We start from the raw sequence: 20,723 nt of genomic DNA, 5'->3' as shown, positions 1-20,723 counted from the left end.
TAACAAATGTAATACTATAGGAACATTATTAGGTAGTTAGATAAGGTTTATGTAAATCATAGGGCAGGGTTTTTTTTTTTTTTTTTTTTTAGGGCAGGGTTAATAAAACTTTTATTCCATTTTCTTTAGGGGTGTTAAAGTTAGAAAATTTATACATTCCAAATCCTTGAGTCTTCTTTCTAGATGTAATCTTCACCTCCTAAAGCTAAAAGAAATTGTATACTTTCTGATGAACATATATTTCATTTTAATGTGATACTCGTTTTAGTTAACCAGTTTTGCCTTATTCAAAAAATTGTTCTTGTTAACATGTTACAGGTGTTTGCCTATACTGTTTTGTTACTATATAAAGCCCATATTTATATTTTAAATTAAAAAGTCATTTTAATAATATCTTTTAATTGTAGTTATTAGCTAATTTCATCATAAAAGTATTCTCATTATTATAATTTGTATTATTATTTTAAATATTTCTGATAGTTCTCTAATCTGCGTAGATAATGCAAGAATTTTTATTACCTGTTAATAACTCTACTCTTATTCCTTAATTTTGGTTTTTTTGCATTGCACCTAATCCTGTGTAATTTTTTTTCCCTGCCATTTAAACCCATCTATTTTTCTTTAATCTCAAATACTCAGAATTGAATAAAACAAACTCCCAAACTATCCACTTAGAGAAATGCTTTGCCATCTTAAACCAGGAAAGAGAAAGGAGGGAGGATTTTAAGCTTTTTTTTTTTTTTCACTTTTTAAAAAATTAATTTATTTATTCATGAGAGATACAGAGAAAGAGAGGAGCAGAGACGCAGGCAGGGGGAGAAGCAGGCTCCATGCAGAGAGCCTGATGTGGGACTTGATTCCGGGACTCCAGGATCACACCCTGGGCCAAAGGCAGGTACTAAACCGCTGAGCCATCCAGGGATCCCCTTTTTTTAACTTTTTGATTAAAATTCACTGTTGGCTAAGTTTCTTTGCATCTGTGGTTGTTGAATCTGTAAAGGTTGCAGTTTAGAGTGTAAGTTTTCAGTTACATTAATTTCAATTTCTAGTAAATTTGGAGGCTCTTTATAATTTATTATGACATTTTATATATGGTTAGTTTGGGAATGGTGGAATAGACTTTCCCCTCCTTTTTCTCCTTTATAGGATCCTTTATTTTATTTTATTTTATTTTATTTTATTTTATTTTATTTTATTTTATTTTTATTTTTATTTATTTATTTTTTTATAGGATCCTTTAAAAGGCTTTCAAATGAATTTAAAATAGATTTAATTTAGAGAAGCTCAGCTTTGACATCAGATAGTTTATTATTCACAGTAAATATAACTGACAAGGAAAATGAGTAATACCTATTTCTCAGGAATATGCTACTGAAATTTTTGTATACACATATAATTTTCTTTGTTGTCTCTTAGTAATCTTGTAATCCTGAAGTCCCCATATCTCCTAGGTTTCTTGGCTCTTACAGTATACTGATTGCTTTTATCTTGACTCTTACCTTCTAAAATAGATTTATGATTAACTGAAACACATTGTTTTAGCTCTGAAGTGATCCTGTTAGTAGCCATTTGTTCCCTTAGAACTAGGAATTACTGTATTAGTAAAATGCATGGATTTATTTTTCTACCCCAGAAATTAAGGAATGTCTGACCATACTTTTATAGAGCACTCCACTGTTTTTGAAAACTTCAGAATTTGGAAGGGTTTTGGAACATACACACACACACACACACACACAGAAAAGTGATGGAAGAGGATCTTTCTTTCTCTTTGGAAAATATATTTTGGATCAGGCCTGAATCCCCGCCCCAAATATCATTTCTTAGATGAGGCAGTTAAAGAGGTTTATTCTTTAGTATTTTTCCAATTAAACCCAGATTAACATTTCTTCTACATTTTATTACTTTGTATTTAATGTTAGCTGGCATGTAACCAGTAAGCTATCATTTGTTGTAAAGTTTAAATTTAGGTCAGTCTATTGATTTGTAATCTTACAAATCTAATAATTTGAACTCTAATTTGGCAGTATGCAGTATCATATTGAATTAGGGAAGTTATTCTCGAGTTGTACAGGAATTCCATCTTCTTATTTTCTCTATGGTGGAAATGGATTTTTACATTCAAATGATCAAGTGATTAAATGCTCTGCATCATGATTCAGTGTGTTTTAAACTTAGTTTATTATATGTATGCATAAAATGTGGCCTGAAGTGTGAGCCATACTGAATTATCTCATTGGCTGACCATTTGAAAATTAAATTCAGATGTTACCATTACTGGGAAGAGTGACTGAATCTTTATTATGCTTAGTCATTTAGAATTTAAAATGGTCACCATTTCAGAAAAATTTAGGGTATTTATTTATTCCAGGTGGACAAAATACAGGCCATTTTGAATTTGTTATCCAGTATTATAATGTTCCAGTAGTTCTTACAGCCTAAAGTACTATGGCACTTGAATATATAAAATGTTGTCATAATTCAACCGTGAAGAAAATTTTTTCCATATAATCTCATAGTAAAAGACTTTAAATATAACAGAAGTTAAGTGTGATACTTGTGGGCATTGAAAGCATTGGAGCCTCTGTTAGTTTGTTTTTTTTTTTTTTTTTTAATAACTTGATTCCTCCCACCTTTTCCTGGTTTTTAAATGTTTTTCTTGTCTTTACTCTGTTACTTAAATACATGGCACAATATTATTGGGGAAACGTCTTAAGTATTTTAAAAAAGGAAGTGATTAATTTTGGAATGAAGGCTTTTTTGACCTTTATTCTGATAGAAGTGGTTTAAAGATATTAAACTTGAAACTTGTTGCTCAGTTTTGAGGTAGTCTCAACCTCCCAGTTCTCAAAGTATTAGGATAGTTTGATAATGATGCATATAGGACCGTCAAAGGCAAATTTTACATGTTTCTGGGGTTATATGCTGCAAATGAAATGATTAAAATCCTCACAATTTGATTAAAAAATTTCCCTCAAGAAATCTCATTATACCACTCCAAATATGCAAACTAAAAAATGCTGTACATCCTTTCAATAAAATATTTTACTCAAATCACTGTGCAATAGTGCCTAATAGATTCAGTGTCTTTTTTAGACTTACAGTGTGTTAACTTACTATATTTGATTTTTAAATAGACACCAAATCCTACTGCAAGCGAGTTTATTCCTAAAGGAGGATCAACCTCCAGGCTGAGTAACGTGTCCCAGTCAAATATGTCTGCCTTCTCTCAAGTTTTCTCTCACCCATCCATGGGAAGTCCTGCTGCTGCTGGGTTAGCACCAGGTAAGTTGAGTAACTATTTCCAGTGAGTTCCAGATATCAAATCTGTAAGGACTATTTGCTATTAGTTTATTAGAACTGAAATTGTATATTTGAATGATACACATTTGGACACATTATGAGTCTTATGTTCTTGGTTTTGGTACCATAGATTGAATGTGTAGTTGAAAATTTTAAAACAAAATTTAAATATGAACAAAAATTATACATAAGCATGTTTAAAAGCACAAAAATAAATTTAATTAGAAAATGGTTTATTAGAAAAAATATCTACTTGGACTTTACTATTTCTCTACTTTTTAAAGTCAATAATAATGCTGTTTCCTTCAAAAGCTTCTGTAAAAAAATCAGAAATAGACTATTGAGATAAACATGTATGTGAGTATATATATATTTCAGAGTCTTCTTTTTATAGTAAATTTCTAAAAAAATAATTGTGTCGTTCTAAATACAAGTTGTTGAGATATATTGCCTTCCAGGTGTTTGATTATAAATCTATAGAAGTAATTTTAAGTTGACTAAATTATTATAAACAATAGTAGGAAAGAAATGTATTTAGAGATCATCAAGATGGAGAAAATAGTACTTTTCGATCATTTTTTTTCCAAGTTCACCCATAATGGCAGAAGAATTTGGACAAATGCACTTATACCCCGGGTGACCCTTCCAGAATCCTATTTTCTTTGAAGTCTTCTCTTTTATCTTAAAAATTCATACAAATTTTGTATTCTACTCCATATATAAACATTTATTTTAATATGAAAATATGAACAATTTCTAAAATAGCATCACTCATCCCTATTGTGTACCTTAATTAGAAAATTAAGATGTAGAGAATTGTGTTGAATTTATAATAAGTTCAGAGTAGGTTTTCTTGTCTATATAAATTGTTCGAACTACTCACACAGATTATATTTCAGAACCTGTATTGGATAATCATCCCTTAATCTTGGATGTTTCAAAAAAACAAATAAGATGAATTATGTATATACTAATTGAAGCCAAAATTGGTCTGCCAAGATCAGTCTGGAACTAGTAGTGCCTCCAGGGCTTAATCCAGTTAGTAGGAGTCATCAGTTTTGATGCTAATATCGAAATCAAGGATCTTTTTGAGATAAAGAATAAGAGTAGTACTGATAACTGTATGGAACAGAGCATCTGGTTTAACATATAAAGTATCAAGTGTACTTAGAGGCGGAATAACCTTGTGTTGCCAAGGATTTTATCAATGCCTTCTTCTGCCATCTTTTTCTTTCTTGCTCTTTTCCTTACACTCAGCTCCCCTTCCCTTTGAATCCCTACCCCCCTCTTCTGTCTACTTACCTTTTCTTCTACTCTGGCTCTTTTCAGATTCAGTTAAATTTTTAAATATTTTCCCTTCTTCCCTAGAGAGCAGTGTCAGAATTGAATATCCCTGGTAGCCTAAAAGTTTTACTTGTAAGTAATTTGCTACTATGATTTTTGTCCCATTGAGGTGTGTTCACATTGTTTACATGAGCATAATCTACATGTCAGCAATACATCTAAAATTTCTTAGAGATTGTCCAAACTTCTGAGCAGTGTTTATAAAGCATCCACAAGCATGATATCCATATACCAATTAAAAACTTTGGCTCTCTTAATTAAGTACCAGTTTATTTTGGCCTAACAACACATCTTCCCTTGTTTCAAAATTAAATTTTTGCTTACATCTTTGATCAAATTAGTTCAAGCTTGCCATTAAAAAAAATAAACTTCTAAAATATTGAGTTAAAAATGCAAAGGAAATTTTAGATCTTGAATACATTTAGTTAAAAATTGTTACTTTTTGTTACTTTGTTACTTTAAGCTCTTAAGTAGGTGGGTAGGTAGATGTTTCGTTGGTCTCGGTTATCAACTACATGAATTTAGGATGAAATCAGTTAATATAAAACATTAAGTTAGCTGAGAAACCACTCTCCTATATAGTTCTAATGATAAAATGGTCATTTTATTTCCTATTAATGGAAGTAATTACTGTCTGGAACCATTGGAAATAGATCAGTATATCACATTAAATGTATTTCTGAATATCTATTTTTAAAAATTGTTCTTCATTCAAATGGAAATCAACTAATAAGCTAAAGTATTTTCCACAAATACTGGAATGATGAATGGTTTTGCATTTATTATTCATATTTCCTTCTTTTAGTTAATGGCTTAACACTTTCTGGAGATGAACAAAGAGAAAAAAATTGTCTTCCTTCAGTGTCTTTTATCACTTCTTACCCACAGATGCTATTTTTTTTTTTCAAGGCCTGGGAAAGGTTTTTGGTATTTTCACTTTAAAGTTGTAGAGTCAAAAAGGTGGTAGAGTTTGTTTACCTATCTTAGTGGTGATTTAATTTATCTTTAATGTTTCTTGTCTACTGTAGATACAACCTATTGATTAGTTTATGAAGTTTTATTTTTCTCTTTTATTTCTATTTTGGAAATTATTGCCCTTGAAAATATGTCAAATACCGTTTTTTTAAGAAAACATGAAACCTTAAATATTTTGGCACTCAGATGCAAACTAGAGTAATGCCATTTTCGTTATATATGAAAAAAACACATATTTAAATACATCTTTTGACCAAAAATGTGAAAATACTTGAGCAAAATTAAGTAATTAGATTTTGAATTTCCTCAAATTACAAAGAATTAAAAGCATGCCTGAAACAACAGTAGATCCTGAGTGAGTTTCTTCTTTAAATTGTTTTTATCACTTTTAAAACCTGATTTGCATTTTTAAAAAGCCTTAATATAAGATGTAAAACTTTATACAAAAGTTATTTGAATTTATTCCTAGGTAATTAGGTTTAAAAGGTATTTAAGTTATTAAAAACATGCAGCACATGTTAAGTTTCCATTGAATTGTACACATCGCCATTTTCTTCTACCTGAGGACATCAAGGATTTATAGGCTTAGTTGTTTTATGGACATTTAACCTAAGAACAGTAGCTAACTACACTCTAAGTAATCTGCTATGAATAGTTACAGGAATGTTTAGGGTATGGTACTCAACTTAGACTTTACTGTCTTTGAGAACCCCTATAGTTACATGCATATCTTTACTTGTAAACATGCAGTTTTCTCTTGTCACAAAACGTATTGCCCTCTTGGAAATTCACAGACTTTGAAAGTTAGGAACCACTGGCTTAACACACACTTAGCAAAATTTATTTCCAGAATGTGTTTTAGTAAGAATGTTTTCAAAGTAACAGATAAAGGTTTCTTTTTCTAGTAGCTCTTGCTTTAGGTGAAGGTTTTGAATAGAACTTTAGAAATGAAAATATGACTACAATAAGTGTGAAATGATAGGTTATACCGTAATTTTTTTGTGCCATGAGAACTAATTTTGTCATGAGAACTAATTGTTGAGTGGCTTTTAAATCAATTTTTCCTAAGAGTATTTTGAGTTGATCGTAGGCTTAGTAAACTAAGTCCTGTTCTGCTTTAAGTTTAATTTCCTCAGTATTAACCATAGTCTGTTTGAAAGTGATTTTCAGAGAGTTAGCCATAGGAACATACATTTTGAGGGCATTTACAGGTATATCTGGTAGTTTAATGCACAGTTTTGTTCTGCTTGCTTGTGTTTGGACACTTGGGAGAGGCAGAGAGTTCTTGAATTTGAAAATGCCATCATCAATTTATAAAGAAAAAAGGGAGCCATAAATGACTCAGTATTTTCACCTATTCATTTCTTTAAGATGAGGATGGTACAGATTTTTGGACCATTAGCTGTATTTTAATATAAATTATTATGGCGAGTCTCAGCTAATTGATTTGGGGGGAAGCCTTTAATTATACTATGCTTAACCATTATTAAGTAATTCCATTTGTTATAAATTTTATTGTAGTAGTCTAGAAAAATTTAAAGAAAACAAAGCTTTAGATCCAGTTTTTTAAAATAATCATTTTTTATATATTCTTGAGAGTGCCAAATTGATGGGTAAAATTAGCTAATATTATTTATTTTTTAGCTTAGGCACAGTGTGGGGGGGAAAAGGAGGACAGGAAAGAAAAAGGGGAAATATTTTTTTCATCATTCTTATTCTAAAATATTAAAATATTTAAATTCATATATATAATTTTATGTATATATATATCAAATGGTCGTACTTAAAAATAGTTATTTACTTTTGTAATGTTAAGAAGTTTGAGTAAGGAGTTTTTTTTTTTTAGTTTTAAATTTCTCTGCTAAAAAATAATGAAGTTCTGTGATTGATTCGTTCTGTGCCATTTCATATCATAGACGAAGAAATAGAGGTTTAATTCATTTCATTTACCTAGTAGTTGGTTTATGGAATAATCTGATACTGGTTATTGATCTGGGCAGAACTTTTTGAGGTTGACCTAATTGAGTCTTGTGCCATTTTAGAGGTGACATTCCTAACAGATTATCATCTAGCTGCTTCTTAGCAATAAGGAATTCATTAGCTAAGCAAGGGTAACTCAGCGTACATTTTAAGTTTGAATAAAAAAGAAAATTATATCTTCTGCTGAACTAAACTCTGTCTTGTCAGTGTTTTATCCACTGTTCCTAATTCTTTCTCTGCATTGAATGGAGTAAATCAAAATCTTTTCCATATGATAGCCTTTTCGGGTATTTTTTTTCTTTTTTGGACAAGTTGTATGTATGTGTGTGTCCATATAACTGATTTAGTTGTATGACTGAAAAACAAGAGACAGGGCAAACTGGAATATGTTGTTAAAATTAACAAATTGTGTATGTCAGAAATCATGAACTCCTCTAAATCATTATGGCTGGAACATTCCTGTGGATAAAATCAAATGCACAGATATGTCTAAACCACTAGCTGTATAACCAGCTAAGGAATGTATGTACCTGTAAAGCAGGAAGCTGATAATAAGTTAAAGCTGTGGTCTTGCCAATGCTGAATATCTAAGTTCATATTTAAAATTTTATGTGTATCTTAGGTTCTACATTAGTCACTAAAGGCAGAAATAAAAACTTTCTATTCTATCATTTTAGACAATTTTGTGTTTTGCTTAGTGATATAATTACTGAAAAAATTATAAAAAATATTTATGTAATTCTTAAACATCACCATGTTTTATAGGATATTACTCTACATAGATTTTCCTAAATCATTTAACATGAATTGGAAATAAGGAAAATAAATTCTGTGGGTTCATCAAATTCTACCATGAATTTATTTTGATATTTCAGTCTGAACTGATTTCTCTGAATTATTTTTACTCTTACTAGCAGTAGAGGTAGCATTAAAATAGTCTTCTTTGTCTAAAAATATCAATCTAGATTTCCTAAGTGAATTATCAATCCCCTAGGAAGAACCATGTCAATTTCTTATCTAGCACAAACTTAGGCATATAGGTGGTGCCTAATGAGTGTTTACTCATTTAACTAAGCTTCATTTTTGTCTGGGGAAAAAATGTTTTAATTGGTCAATATCTCTTAAATACAGTGAATTTTAATGATTTCATGAACATCTTTTAAACTTCTAAAAACTGCAAATGTTCAAGAGAATATAGATGTAAATAGTCATATAAGAACAGAAATGTGCCTTTTAAAGATTTTGCTGTATCAGAACTAGAATCACTTTGTGTCTTGAGGTGCTAAAACATTCTTAAAACCAGTGAAAATATTTGTAAGTATTATTTTTAAATTGCATGTTTCCATTTTTTGTAACTACTTTGTTTTTCAGGTATATTCTGCAGAATCACTCAAACCTTTCCAGATTTTCTAATTGGGGATTATTTTCTACATTAAAAAAATGAAATAAAAATTTGTAGTTAAGATCAGGGGGTCTCTGAGGTTTTTGTGAAGAGGACCTTTTCATTGCCCTGTAATGTTAAGCTCGTCCTAGATGGAGACTGCTCTTTGTTTGCATGTATGTTGATACTGATGGTGCTATCCCAGGGAAGATTACTAACATTAGAACTGTAGAGTCATAACTGGGTTGGTAGTGCCTGTGAGCCTGTATTCCCTTCCCAGTTGGGAATTTCAGGAAACTGAGGCGAGACGTTAATGGCGCAGAGGGGGATGTGGCTGCTGCAGCTGGCTTGGAGACCTGTCAGGTAAGGCTTAATAGCTACCAGTAGATACTATTCTACTGGTTGGGGAATCCCTGGTTAATACATCCTGTTAGGTTTTAGAGTTCCTATTATGGACTTCCTTTTTAAATCTCATGTGTTGGCTAACTTGTCCCTTACCTGGGGGTAGGGGCTGGATGGGAGTGGGTAGGGGTTCCCTTCCATTGTAAGTTCAGTGATCTACAACTACAGCAACATCTGCTGCTCTTTGACTGTTTTCATTGGATCATGCTTGATTACCTTTAGACATGGTGCTAGTTATAATAAGATAGCTCTGTGGCTTTTGGCAAACCCTTTGATCCCTGCATTTTAGCCCTTCATTTCCAGAAGAAGATAATATTTGATGATTTTAAAAGTCTTTCTAATGTAAAATTCTATTCTCTGACATGTGGATCTGTAAGAGATAGATGCACTAAAAAGAGGCAGAAATGAACTCAGTGATGAGAGAGAGAGGGAATAGGAACACAAGGACTAGACTTAAAAGAGACTTTAAAAGAGGCTTTAAAAGGCATTGGATTTCCTTGACATTGTGTAAATGGAAAATCCTACCAAGTCTATCATAGGTGGAGATGGAAGGGAGTTTTGTTTCAGCAGCATAAGATTAGCATCTGGAGTAAATCAGTGTGTTGTAGTGGTTCTGGATGAACTGAGGCGGAGAGAGCATGTATTAAATGACCAAGAATATTCCTGATTCCTAGCTGGATATAGAAAGTTGGGAGTCAGCCCCCCTCTCCCCAGCCTTAAGTCAAATAGGTTGGGAGGTCAGAATCATTTCTTCTTTAATTTTTTGGCTCAGTGGTGCCTATTGTATGTACTCAGTGAAGGAGAGAGTGATTGTGTGAATAAAATTACTATGCCATGTGGTACATGTTTAGTTAGGAGTGGTCCTCTAATTCTGTAGGAATGATGTGAATGGTGGCAGCCTCTTTTGTGTTTTGAATTTTCCCTGATTCTTCTCAGCTTGATTAGTTAAATTCATATATGAAAGCCACCTATTTTTCTTATTCTTTTTTGCCTTTCAGAGGTGCAGTCTGAGTAGAGCACATGGGAAAGGCCTTAGAAAAGGAGAGGAATTGGAGATGTATCTGTTTTAAAACCCCCAGTATACATAGACTTGTAGAGCCTAAAGCAAACAGTCAGATGTGGACTGCATGTTTATGGTGATAATGTTTAGTTCTGATTCCTTAGTCATGAATCTCTTATACATTAATATTATTGGAAATGAGATATTTTTCTTATGATTTCATAAATATCTTCCAGAATTTTAGTTGGGATTTCCAGACTTCAGATGGATTTTTGTGTAAGTAGTAACAAATAATTAATAGTCCCTTTCGGGGGTTTTGTACCTTAAAGAAAACAGATCAGTAGGATGTTAGTATAATTACTGTCCCCAAACAGCCCTCTAGGCTGTAGTTACTATGGATTGCAAGCTTATTGACCACTGTTTATGATGTGGTGGTAGGCTAACCTGTTGAAACAAATAGATCCAAACTGTAAGAGCTTCTTCACGTGACAAGTATTTATTTCTTGCTTTTGTAATAGTCCAGGGCAGATATTCAGATTGCCTGAGATGCTCTTTTCCATGTAATCGGTTAGGGACCTAGATCAGGTGATTTCTGGGCATCACTTCAGGGAACTGGAAGAGGAGGAACATTAGTGGGATGTTGGTATGGAAATTGTCTGGTGGCTAGTGATGACTGTCCACCAAAATATGAACTTTGATTTTTTTTTTTTTTTAAGCATTTAGGTTACATTTGCTAGTCTTTGGATCCAAAATTTTAAAGTTGATCCTAGTTATATCATGTATATATATGTTTTGGGGCACTATCTTATTTGCATCTTTGGTATCTAAAGAAATTGACAAAGAAGCTACAATAATTGATTTATTTAGGATCACAGGAAATGAAGGTTTCCAGGGTACTTGATTTTTTTTTTTTTTTTTTTTTTTTTGTGAGAGCATTGAGTGCATGCAGGTTGGGGGGAGGGACAGAGGGAGATAGAGAAAGACAGAAAGAATCTTAAGCAAGCTTCCACACTCAGCTTGGAGCCTGATGCGGGCCTGATCTCACAACCCTGAGATCACGACCTGAACTGAAATTAAGAATTGGATGCCTAACCAACTGATCCACTTAGGTGCCCCGTTGGATTTTAGGTATCAGAGTCTGTAGAGCAGTTTGTTTCAAGTTATGTAATTACTTAGATTTTTCATCCTTTCCATTGTCTCTCACCCCAGTGTGTTAGGTTAGAACTCCTTGAAGGTAAGGCCTTTTTCTCTTGTTCTCTGAATTTGTTAAAGTGCCTCTGAATGGAAATACTAAGAGTTTATTTGAACCATTTTACTGAGTTCTTAACTGCTTTTTATTGATGATTGTGTTGTTCTGTTAGTATTCCTACCTTTAGGACAGTGGTTCTTAAATTTGAAAGTCCATCACAATCACCTGGAGTGCTTGTTAGAACCCAGTCTTGCTGGGTCCCATCCTCAGAGTTTCTGATTTTGTAGGTTTGGATGAGCTGGAGAATTTACTTTTCTAATTTGTTTCCAGGTGTTGTTGATGCAGTTGCTTTTCCTAGGAAGCTGTTTTGAGACCCCACTGCTCTTAGTGCTCTATGCTGTGTTCTTTTTTCTTACAATCTCTTTCTTTTCCTTCTTCTAATCTGCTAAGGGCTGAGAACACAAACATATTTTTAACACTTTTTTTTTTTTCAAATAAGAAAAAGACTTTGATTAAGGACTTGAATTTTGCTTGTGAATAAGGCACATGGGCTTTTAATTACTCTTTGAGACTAGTTTTGCTTTTTCTAGTTTCTGAGTATGTTCTGGATAACTGAAATGATCAGATATATATCCACTGAATTGTTACAGGAGTTACTGAAGCTTATTCAAGATCATAAACACAATTCAAAAAACCCCTGGGCAATGGGGATTTCTTCCATCGTAGTAATGGTAATGGGACAAAAGTAGTGTAAGTTAATTATTGTAATACATTTAAAAAAGTAATGCCTGTTCTAGAACTTGAAAAATGAGCAGCCTAAGAATCATGGCTTTTTAAAATTTTAAACTCCATGGGTCTTGAACCATAATCAAATACCTTTGTTTACTTTCGTTTACATGTTACATTTTAATATGTATGCTTTAAAGTTTTTATGTAGAGGTCAACTAAATTGTAATGTTAGAGAAATAAGAGGTATTTATTGATTCTGTCACAGAACTTTCTTGAAGTCAAACTTCAATTTTTGTTTTAAAATTGGTATTAGCTTTTATTCATTAGAAAGAAACTCCAAAGAGGCAGCCTGCGTGGCCCAGTGGTTTAGCGCTGCCTTCAGTCCAGGGTGTGATCCTGGAGACCTGGGATCGGTCCCGCGTCGGGCTCCCTGCATGGAGCCTGCTTCTCCCTCTGCCTGTGTCTCTGCCTCTCACTCTCTCTGTGTCTCTCATGAATAAATAAATAAAATCTTAAAAAAAAAAAAAAAAAGAAACCCAAAGTAACATTAACTAATATTAATCTTTATTTTTTTGAATATCTATAATTTTTTATAATCAGACACTCTTGTCTTGGAATAAGTTTCTTGTCTATAAATAGTGCAAACATAATTTGTCACTATGATGAAGAACACCACTTACTCATCAATATTCACTATCACTTGAGAAGCAAAAAAGATGGTTCTTTTGATCTAGAGGAGTTGGTTTTGTTACAAAATACTTGTCCTCCTCCCATTTTGTTTTAACCATTCATTTAAGTAATATAAATGTTATGATTTAAAAGATTGCCATCATAGTAGAGGCTAGGGAAGAGCCTACCATTTTTCAGATCATTAGTCCAAATTTGGGGACAGGCAGGTCACTGTTACGTTTATTCAAATATTATGGTGATCAAATGAAGCTGCTGTACAGGCCAGAGAATATAGTTCTTGAAATCATAATTCAGGGCAGCCCTGGTGGCTCAGCGGTTTAGTGCTGCCTTCAGCCCAGGGTGGGATCCTGGAGACCAAGGATTGAGTCCCATGTCAGGCTCCCTGCATGGAGCGGAGCCTGCTTCTCCCTCTGCCTGTGTCTCTGCCTCTCTCTCTCTGTCTCTCAAGCATAAATAAATAAAATCTTTAAAAAAAAAAAAAGAAACCATAATTCAAACCCATACAGTGTTTTTTAAAAATGTTATTAACATTTTTAGGGGTTTAGGCTGTGCAGTTTACATGTAGTTAATATTCTGCTACTATTTGTCAAATTAATTAAGGAAAACTCATGTAAATAAGGCTGTTGATAGAGATAAGGCTGAAGTTAGGCCAAAAGGAAGACCACTATTTGTAGACATAGGAAGCAAAACAGATGTGCAGGCTATGGTCTTCATCAAATATTATATCAGAGTATGTGGTTGTTAAAACTCAGGTTAAACTCATAATACAAACTCACAGCGTTTGCTTGACTTTGGTAAATGAGATTAATTAAACTTTTTGAAGAAGCTGTAGGGTACTTAATAAATCTTTCAAATGCCATGAGTATTTCTAATATCCAAGTAAATCCAGATACTTTTTTTTATCACGGTAGATAACCAGCCAAAATGAAATAATGATTATATAAATAGTGACTAAAACTTTCTAGAAATTGAGAAGAAAATCAGAGATGGAAACTGAGTTATATTTATTTTGGCCAAATCCACATGGCTTCTATTAAATATTATTTACATTTAAAGAAAGAAAGAAGACAACTTTTGGAAGGTGTTAAAACTTTTTTATTGTGTAATATAATGAAGAGAAAAATATTTGTACTTGTAATCAAATATAATTTTTATTTTATTTTAAAGATTTTATTTATTCATGAGAGACAGAGACAGAGGCAAAGACACAGGCAGAGGGAGAAGCAGGCTCCTCGAGGGGAGCCTGATGTGAGACTTGATTCTGGGACTCCAGGACCACGCCCTTAGCCAGAGGCAGACACTCAACCACTGAGCCACCCGGGCTCAAAAAATATAATTTTTAAATATTTATTTATCTATTTTCCAAATATAATTTTTATAACTGAAATACTAACCATGATTCCGTAAACATTTTGTACTTTTTCTTTATATTTTCCTAAAAGTAAAACTATTGTTGGTTCTTTATATACTTCTTGAAAGAATGAAAAAGAATACTTGTGAAATCTTCATGGTCCTATTCAAATAATTTTTAGTTCAAAAGTAGAATAGAAAATTGTTATATCACATCTTTAAAAAAGCATTTCAATGGTAGCTGATGATTTGATTCTGTTTCCATCTATATGGAATGTAGTGCGGGTAGGATGTGAAACTCTGCTACCTTCAGTTAAAAAAATCTATGACATACATACTTCATTGAGAATTTAATTTCCGTAGGCATAAAAATATATCCACAAATTTAGATCCTTTGAGAGAGAAAGCAGAGCAAGGGCAGATGGAGAGGAAGCAGACTCCCTGCTGAGCAGGGAGCCTGATATGAGACTTGATCCCACGACCTTGGGATCATGGCCTGAACCCAAGGCAGATGCTTAACCAACTGAACCACTCAAGCACCCCAACAAATTTAGATCTTTGATGTATTAAGAATGAGTAAGTTTTTAGGTAAGGTATTTATTTTTTATTAATTCGGGTTCTGGCATGAATAAAAACTGTTCAAAATACTCCCTTTTATCATGTAGAGTGAAAGCTGTAATCTTTTAGGAAAATGATTTATAATGTAAGATCTAAGGTGAAATCATGCCTCTATTAAATATGCTCCCTATCATTTTTGCAGAATGACTGCTTAGGTTAGACTCCATCCAAAACTTTTAACTGAATTTACAATAGAATACTGTTTTCTTACATACGTTTTTTCCTATATGAGTAGGTTAACAGATACCCAGAATGCAGATTGTTAAACTACAATATGAAAATTTAAAAACAGCAATTTCAAATAAAGGCAGATTTATTGGTGTAATTTGAAGAATTGTAGACTGTAACTTTGGTGGGTGGTTACTTTTAGTAATTCTGACATAAAAACAATGGGAGAAATTCTCTTAATCTTATATACCTAAATTATTAATGGTGAAATCTTAAAACAATTTGAATAAAAGACACTGTGAACAGGATAGTTTTCTTTGCTTGTCTGATTTACAGTTCTGTAGTGGGTTTTTTTGTGTGTTAAATGCTTATATTCCATTTTCATTTATTATTTCACACGGTATTATTTAAAAATTGGTTATACATTTTAGTCTCTTCTGTAGAGAAGCAGGGATTTTTGTGATTTGCCCAATTGCATGGTTTCCTACTATTTTGGAAATTCTGACTGTCTTATTCTTGGAGTTGTGACTTCTTTCTTTTGTTGGAATAATACATTGTGTGAACTTATGTGCATTTTTTATGTTGCAAATTTGTGTATTGGACATTTTATCTATTCCTTGCAGAAGGTTGAGAGCAATTTAGGGTGTTGTAAAATCAGGGTAGAAGTAAAGTAGGTTCTCATCATTTCACTGGCAAAAATCAGATTTATAGCTTTTATTTACCTAAATCTCTGATGAGAGAGCTCTTAAGCTCTCCATCTGTATTTGTATAAAAAAATATTTGTAATTTAAAAGTTTTATCTAATAAAGAGTAACTTATTTACATTTTTTTGCAATAAAACTTGGTAAAATAAATAATTCATTTCCAATTTTTTAAATTTTGAGAAATTGACATTTAGGAGTTTTGGTTCTTATACTTAACTTTTGGAGATATTTTTGTATGTACCTGTATTTACAGGACATAACTAGTACCCCGTGGGGGAATTGCTTGGAAAAACTTAAGCATAGATGTTGAGGCTTGGTTTTATTATAAAGTTTTTACTATATTCTAACTTCAGTCAGTAGAAAACATGATACCTCCTCCCTCTCCCTGCCCCTCAAAAGGGGGAAGGTTTATTTTAAACATAATTGTGTAAAGTAATCCTTTTGTTTTGCTATTTTAATATTTTGACTTTTATGACTAATATACTTACATGCTTTGTAAGACAAAGTACTATTGCTTATGTTCATGAAATATTTATGATTGTAATGGATTTACCTCATGGTTTGAGCAATTAATACTAGAGAAAGCTACTAATTAAAATTGTGTGAAAATTAGCTTGGATCAGTGTTAATCTTTTAAAGATTAACTGAGGATGTGTATCATTATTTCCCAGGGTATTTGTAAAAAGTAAGAGACCAAGACCATCTTAAATCTGCCATTCCAGGTGCTCACCCATGTACCCATGTCTGTTTTTATACAGCTTCTCTGGTAATATTTATGTCCATTCCTGGTTAAGAACCAGTGCTTTAAGGGGTTAAGGACAGTGGAGAAGAACTAGTCCTTTTTTTAAATTATTTTTTTATTTAAGATTTCTCTGTCATTCTTGAGAGACAGAGAGAGGCAGAGACACAGGCAAAGGAAGAAGCAGGTTCCCTGATGTGGGATTCAGTCCCAGGACTCTGGGATCATGACCTGAGCCAAATGCAGATGCTCAACCACAGAGACACCCAGGCATCCCTAATCTTTTTACAGTGGGGTAGAGTAGGACTTTTTCCTTTCTCTGATACTTTCAGTTACATATGTTTATAATTAAAAGAAAATATTAATATATTGTCCTAAAATTTTTCATTTTTTGGAATTTTGATATTATTATGGAACTGTTGTTAATGTGCATCTGAATGTATGCTTTTTATAATATTACAAAAAAAAGTTATAGGTAGCAAGGATCTTAAACTGTTTAATTCATTTCCCTAGCTTCATTTCCCTCTTTAGCTAAACCGTTTGAAAACCTCTTAATTATTTTAGAAGGATAGTCCTTACTTCCCTTGGTATTTCAGTTCATTTCAGAATTTAGTAATTCTTACTCTGCATTCCATTTGCAGAGTTAAAGCTTTTTCTTATCAGGGCTTTTATGAAGTTGGGTAAACCTGTCATTATCCTCTGAAGGATGCTTCATTAAGAAACTTAAGATTCCTCTTTGCTCTCTTCCCTTCACTCCATGCAAATTGATGAATAATCCAGTCAAATTTTAATTTGCATATGATATCTCTGATATACACTGCCCAGGTCCTAGACCAGGCCATGATCACCTCTTAAATAGCCTAATTGGTCTATCCCTGCAGTTCATTTCCCACTTAAAAGTAATCTTAAATATAAATGAGGTCATGACTTTCTAATTGTTAGTAGAATAAAATCTAAGCTCCTAACTAGGGCTTAGATGATTTGTGTGCTATATACTTCCCTAATCTAACCCTTCCCCTCTCTTCTCTCCATTGTATATTCAGTTTCAGCTATGCTGACCTTCCTCAGATATGTTAAGCTTCTTTTTAACTCATGCTCTTTGCATATGTTGCTTCACCTGTTCTTCCTGTGACTTATTCTTTCCTTCTCTTAGGTGTCAGCTAAAATGTCACAAAGAAAGGTCTTTGACTAATATAAAGGACATTTCCCACCATTATTTTCCATCCTCTCCTGTTTATTTCCATGTCAGAACTTATTATAATTTGAAGTTTTGTTATTGTTTAAATTAGGATAAGTAGTTCTCTTTATGCTCATTGGAATATAAACTCCCTTGTGGCAGGAACCATGTTTAGATGCTAAATGACTAATTTTAGAATTAAAACAATTGAAGATTACTATTTAAAGACTACTGCTTTCTTTTCTGATTAAATAAGCCTCATCCCTTTAACTCTACCGCATGGAGGACTTATTCTCAAATACACATCCTACTTGAGAACATGTTTTTGAACATGGTCAGCTTCCCCCCCCCCCCCCCTTTGCCTTTGCTTTGGCCTTACTCTGCCTGGAAGTGTCTTCAGTTTCTTGAGATCTTGCCTATTTTTCATTGATTAGGTCAAATGCCTCGTTTTCATTCCCCAAAGCCATTTCTATCTGTCTGGTCATTCTTCTCTGTGCTTCTATAGTGCTTGAGTCTCTCATACTGTATTTTTACAATTTTGTCTATGTTTGGGGGTGCCTGGGTAGCTCAGTTGGTGAAGTGTTCAGCTCAGGTCAGGATCCCAGGGTCATGAGATGGAGCTTTGTGTCTTGGGCCTGAGGCTCCATGCTCAGCTGGGAGTCTGCTTGAGATTCTCCCTCTCCCTCCTCATTCATGCATGCAGTCTAACATTTTAAAAAAAAAAAAATAAGATTTTCTCTATATTTTATGTCTGTTTTCTCCACTAAAGTTAAATGCTTCTTCTGGAGTCATTTTTAACATTTTATCTATTATTATTATCTCACATGGAGACCTATAGTAAAATTTTAAATTGGAAAATTTTGAGCACTTTAGTGGGCTTTATTTATGATGGAGTGTAAGCTTCATGAGATTGGGAGTGGGTCTTATTTCTTAAATTCCTGGAACCTTGCTCAGTGCCTGGTCTCATACAGTGGTTCCAGGAAGCTTTCATATGTAGTTACATACTAATCTGTAGTGCTTTCAAAATATAGCTCTTTCCCTATCCACGTCTAAGATTTACTGAAATCAGAAACTACACATTTGGAGCAGTGGCCTTTGTATTAAAAATTTCACAAGAGATTCTGATATCTGACCTTCTAAAAAAGTTCAAAATGCCAGAAAATTTGAAGAAAGGTGAAATTTTATCTGATTTGAATCATGACGTCCAGGCAAGGAAAAGTTCATGGAAAAGGAAATACTTGAGATAGGTTTTAAAGGATTGGTAGGGTTTCTTTAACATTTAAAAATAGTTGAGAATCTGTGAAGGTTTTTTTTTTTTTTTTTCTGTTTCAACTAGTTGAATGGTGTAAATTAGAAATGCTCTCAATCAGTGAAAAAAATTTTTTAAGACTTATTTATTTAAGAGAGAGAGCATGCACACAAGCAGAGGAAGGGGCAGATGGAGAGAGGGAAGCAGACTCCCTGCCAGTCGGTGAGCATGATGTGGGGGCTCAAGACTAGGACCTTGGGATCAGGACCTGAGCTGAAGGCAGATACTTAACCAACTAAGTCACCTAGGCACCCCACAGTTAGTGAATTTTCAAAATCAAATCATCCCGATAGGTAAAGACTGAACAGATGTGAAGAAATCTCAAGTGTGATACTGAAGCATTCTAGTTTCTCTTGGAACAGGGGTTACCCTTAAATGCTGATTGTGAGGAAGTCCATGGGGTTTCCTTAGAGAGGCTAGGTTAGGGCAGGGTGTTTTTTGTTTTTGTTTTTAAGCAGCTGGCACTTTGCTGTTTTGTTTTTTTAAAAAACAAGCTGTATTTATGGTACCAGTGTGCAGTGATTCCACATGACAATTTTATTTATTTATTTTTTTTTAATTTTATTTATTTATGATAGTCATCACAGAGAGAGAGAGAGAGGCAGAGACACAGGCAGAGGGAGAAGCAGGCTCCATGCGGGGAGCCCGATGTGGGATTCGATCCTGGGTCTCCAGGATTGCACCCTGGGCCAAAGGTAGGCGCCAAACCGCTGCGCCACCCAGGGATCCCCCACATGACAATTTTAAACACGACTATCATGAGCTCGTATGGATAATTCTCTTTTTCCACCTTAGGCTTTTAGTTAGTGTTTTTGTTATGTAGAGTTTTTCACGTATCTTTCCAAAGAAATATCTTTAAAGTCTGTCATTTGTGTAATGTGTGTGATGTGATATTTCATCTCTGAAATATCAGAAGAATGAGATTTCATTTTAAGATTAAAATTGCTAGGCAAGGGGTGCCTGGCTGGCCCAGTCAGTAGAGCATGTGGCTCTTGATCTTAGAGCCTGAGTTAGAGCCCCTTGTTGGTTGTAGAGATTACTTAAAATCTTTTAGAAAAATAAAATTGCTAGGCAAGTGGAAAAGTTTCAATTGGGCAGGAACTTGGAAAAAATAATGAAAAATGGCACTGAGATAGAGAGATTTTCCATGTATTTAAAGTACCTGGTACCTCTCTCTTAAAATCCTTACCAGTTTTGTTTGCCATTAGTTCTCCAGAGTTTGGCACATTGTTTTTTTGACAGTTATGAGAATGTGGAGAGAGGAGACTAGTAGCGGATAAGACTGGAAAGGTAAGGTTTGGAGTACTGATAGCGAGAACTTCCAGCTCAGCGGGCATCAGAAACTGAAGACTTAATTACCATTTCTGTCCCTAGGGGACCTATGAACCAGGAATACCAACCAAGCCTTAATTAGAGCTTAACAGTGGTTTTCAAATGTTGTTTTAAAGCAGCAGAACACTTGTGAAGTCAATATACAATCTCTGAATCTAAAGTTATATAAAGTCAATAAAACTGGTATCAGAGGGTCACATTTTAAAAATTTATTCATGTAGTTATTCAGTGGAATAACAAGTCTATGTGGTACTTTGTTGAGCACAATATCTTGAAATTGGTGGGTTAAGGATAATAATTACTCTTTTGTTCCTCAGTCTTCTGTATTTTCTG

The 20,723-nt window shown here is 33.4% G+C and overlaps 1 protein-coding gene across 7 annotated transcripts in view; it reads left to right on the top strand.

The window, feature by feature from the left end:
* The window catches only part of PAN3 (poly(A) specific ribonuclease subunit PAN3), a 134,326-nt gene that overhangs the window by 58,086 nt on the left and 55,517 nt on the right, over positions 1–20,723 (top strand). For all 7 annotated transcript variants that reach the window (XR_013362881.1, XM_077868285.1, XM_077868284.1 and 4 more), the window contains one exon: positions 3,138–3,285. Coding sequence is in view for 6 of the 7 variants with exons in the window: in XM_077868285.1 (XP_077724411.1) it covers positions 3,138–3,285 (148 nt within the window). In the remaining variant the exon portion in view is untranslated. The remainder of the gene's footprint in view (positions 1–3,137; positions 3,286–20,723) is intronic.

Source organism: Canis aureus, chromosome 24, assembly GCF_053574225.1.
Source record: "Canis aureus isolate CA01 chromosome 24, VMU_Caureus_v.1.0, whole genome shotgun sequence".
Classification (NCBI taxonomy): domain Eukaryota; kingdom Metazoa; phylum Chordata; class Mammalia; order Carnivora; family Canidae; genus Canis; species Canis aureus.
This window is presented reverse-complemented; position numbering and strand designations above follow the sequence as displayed.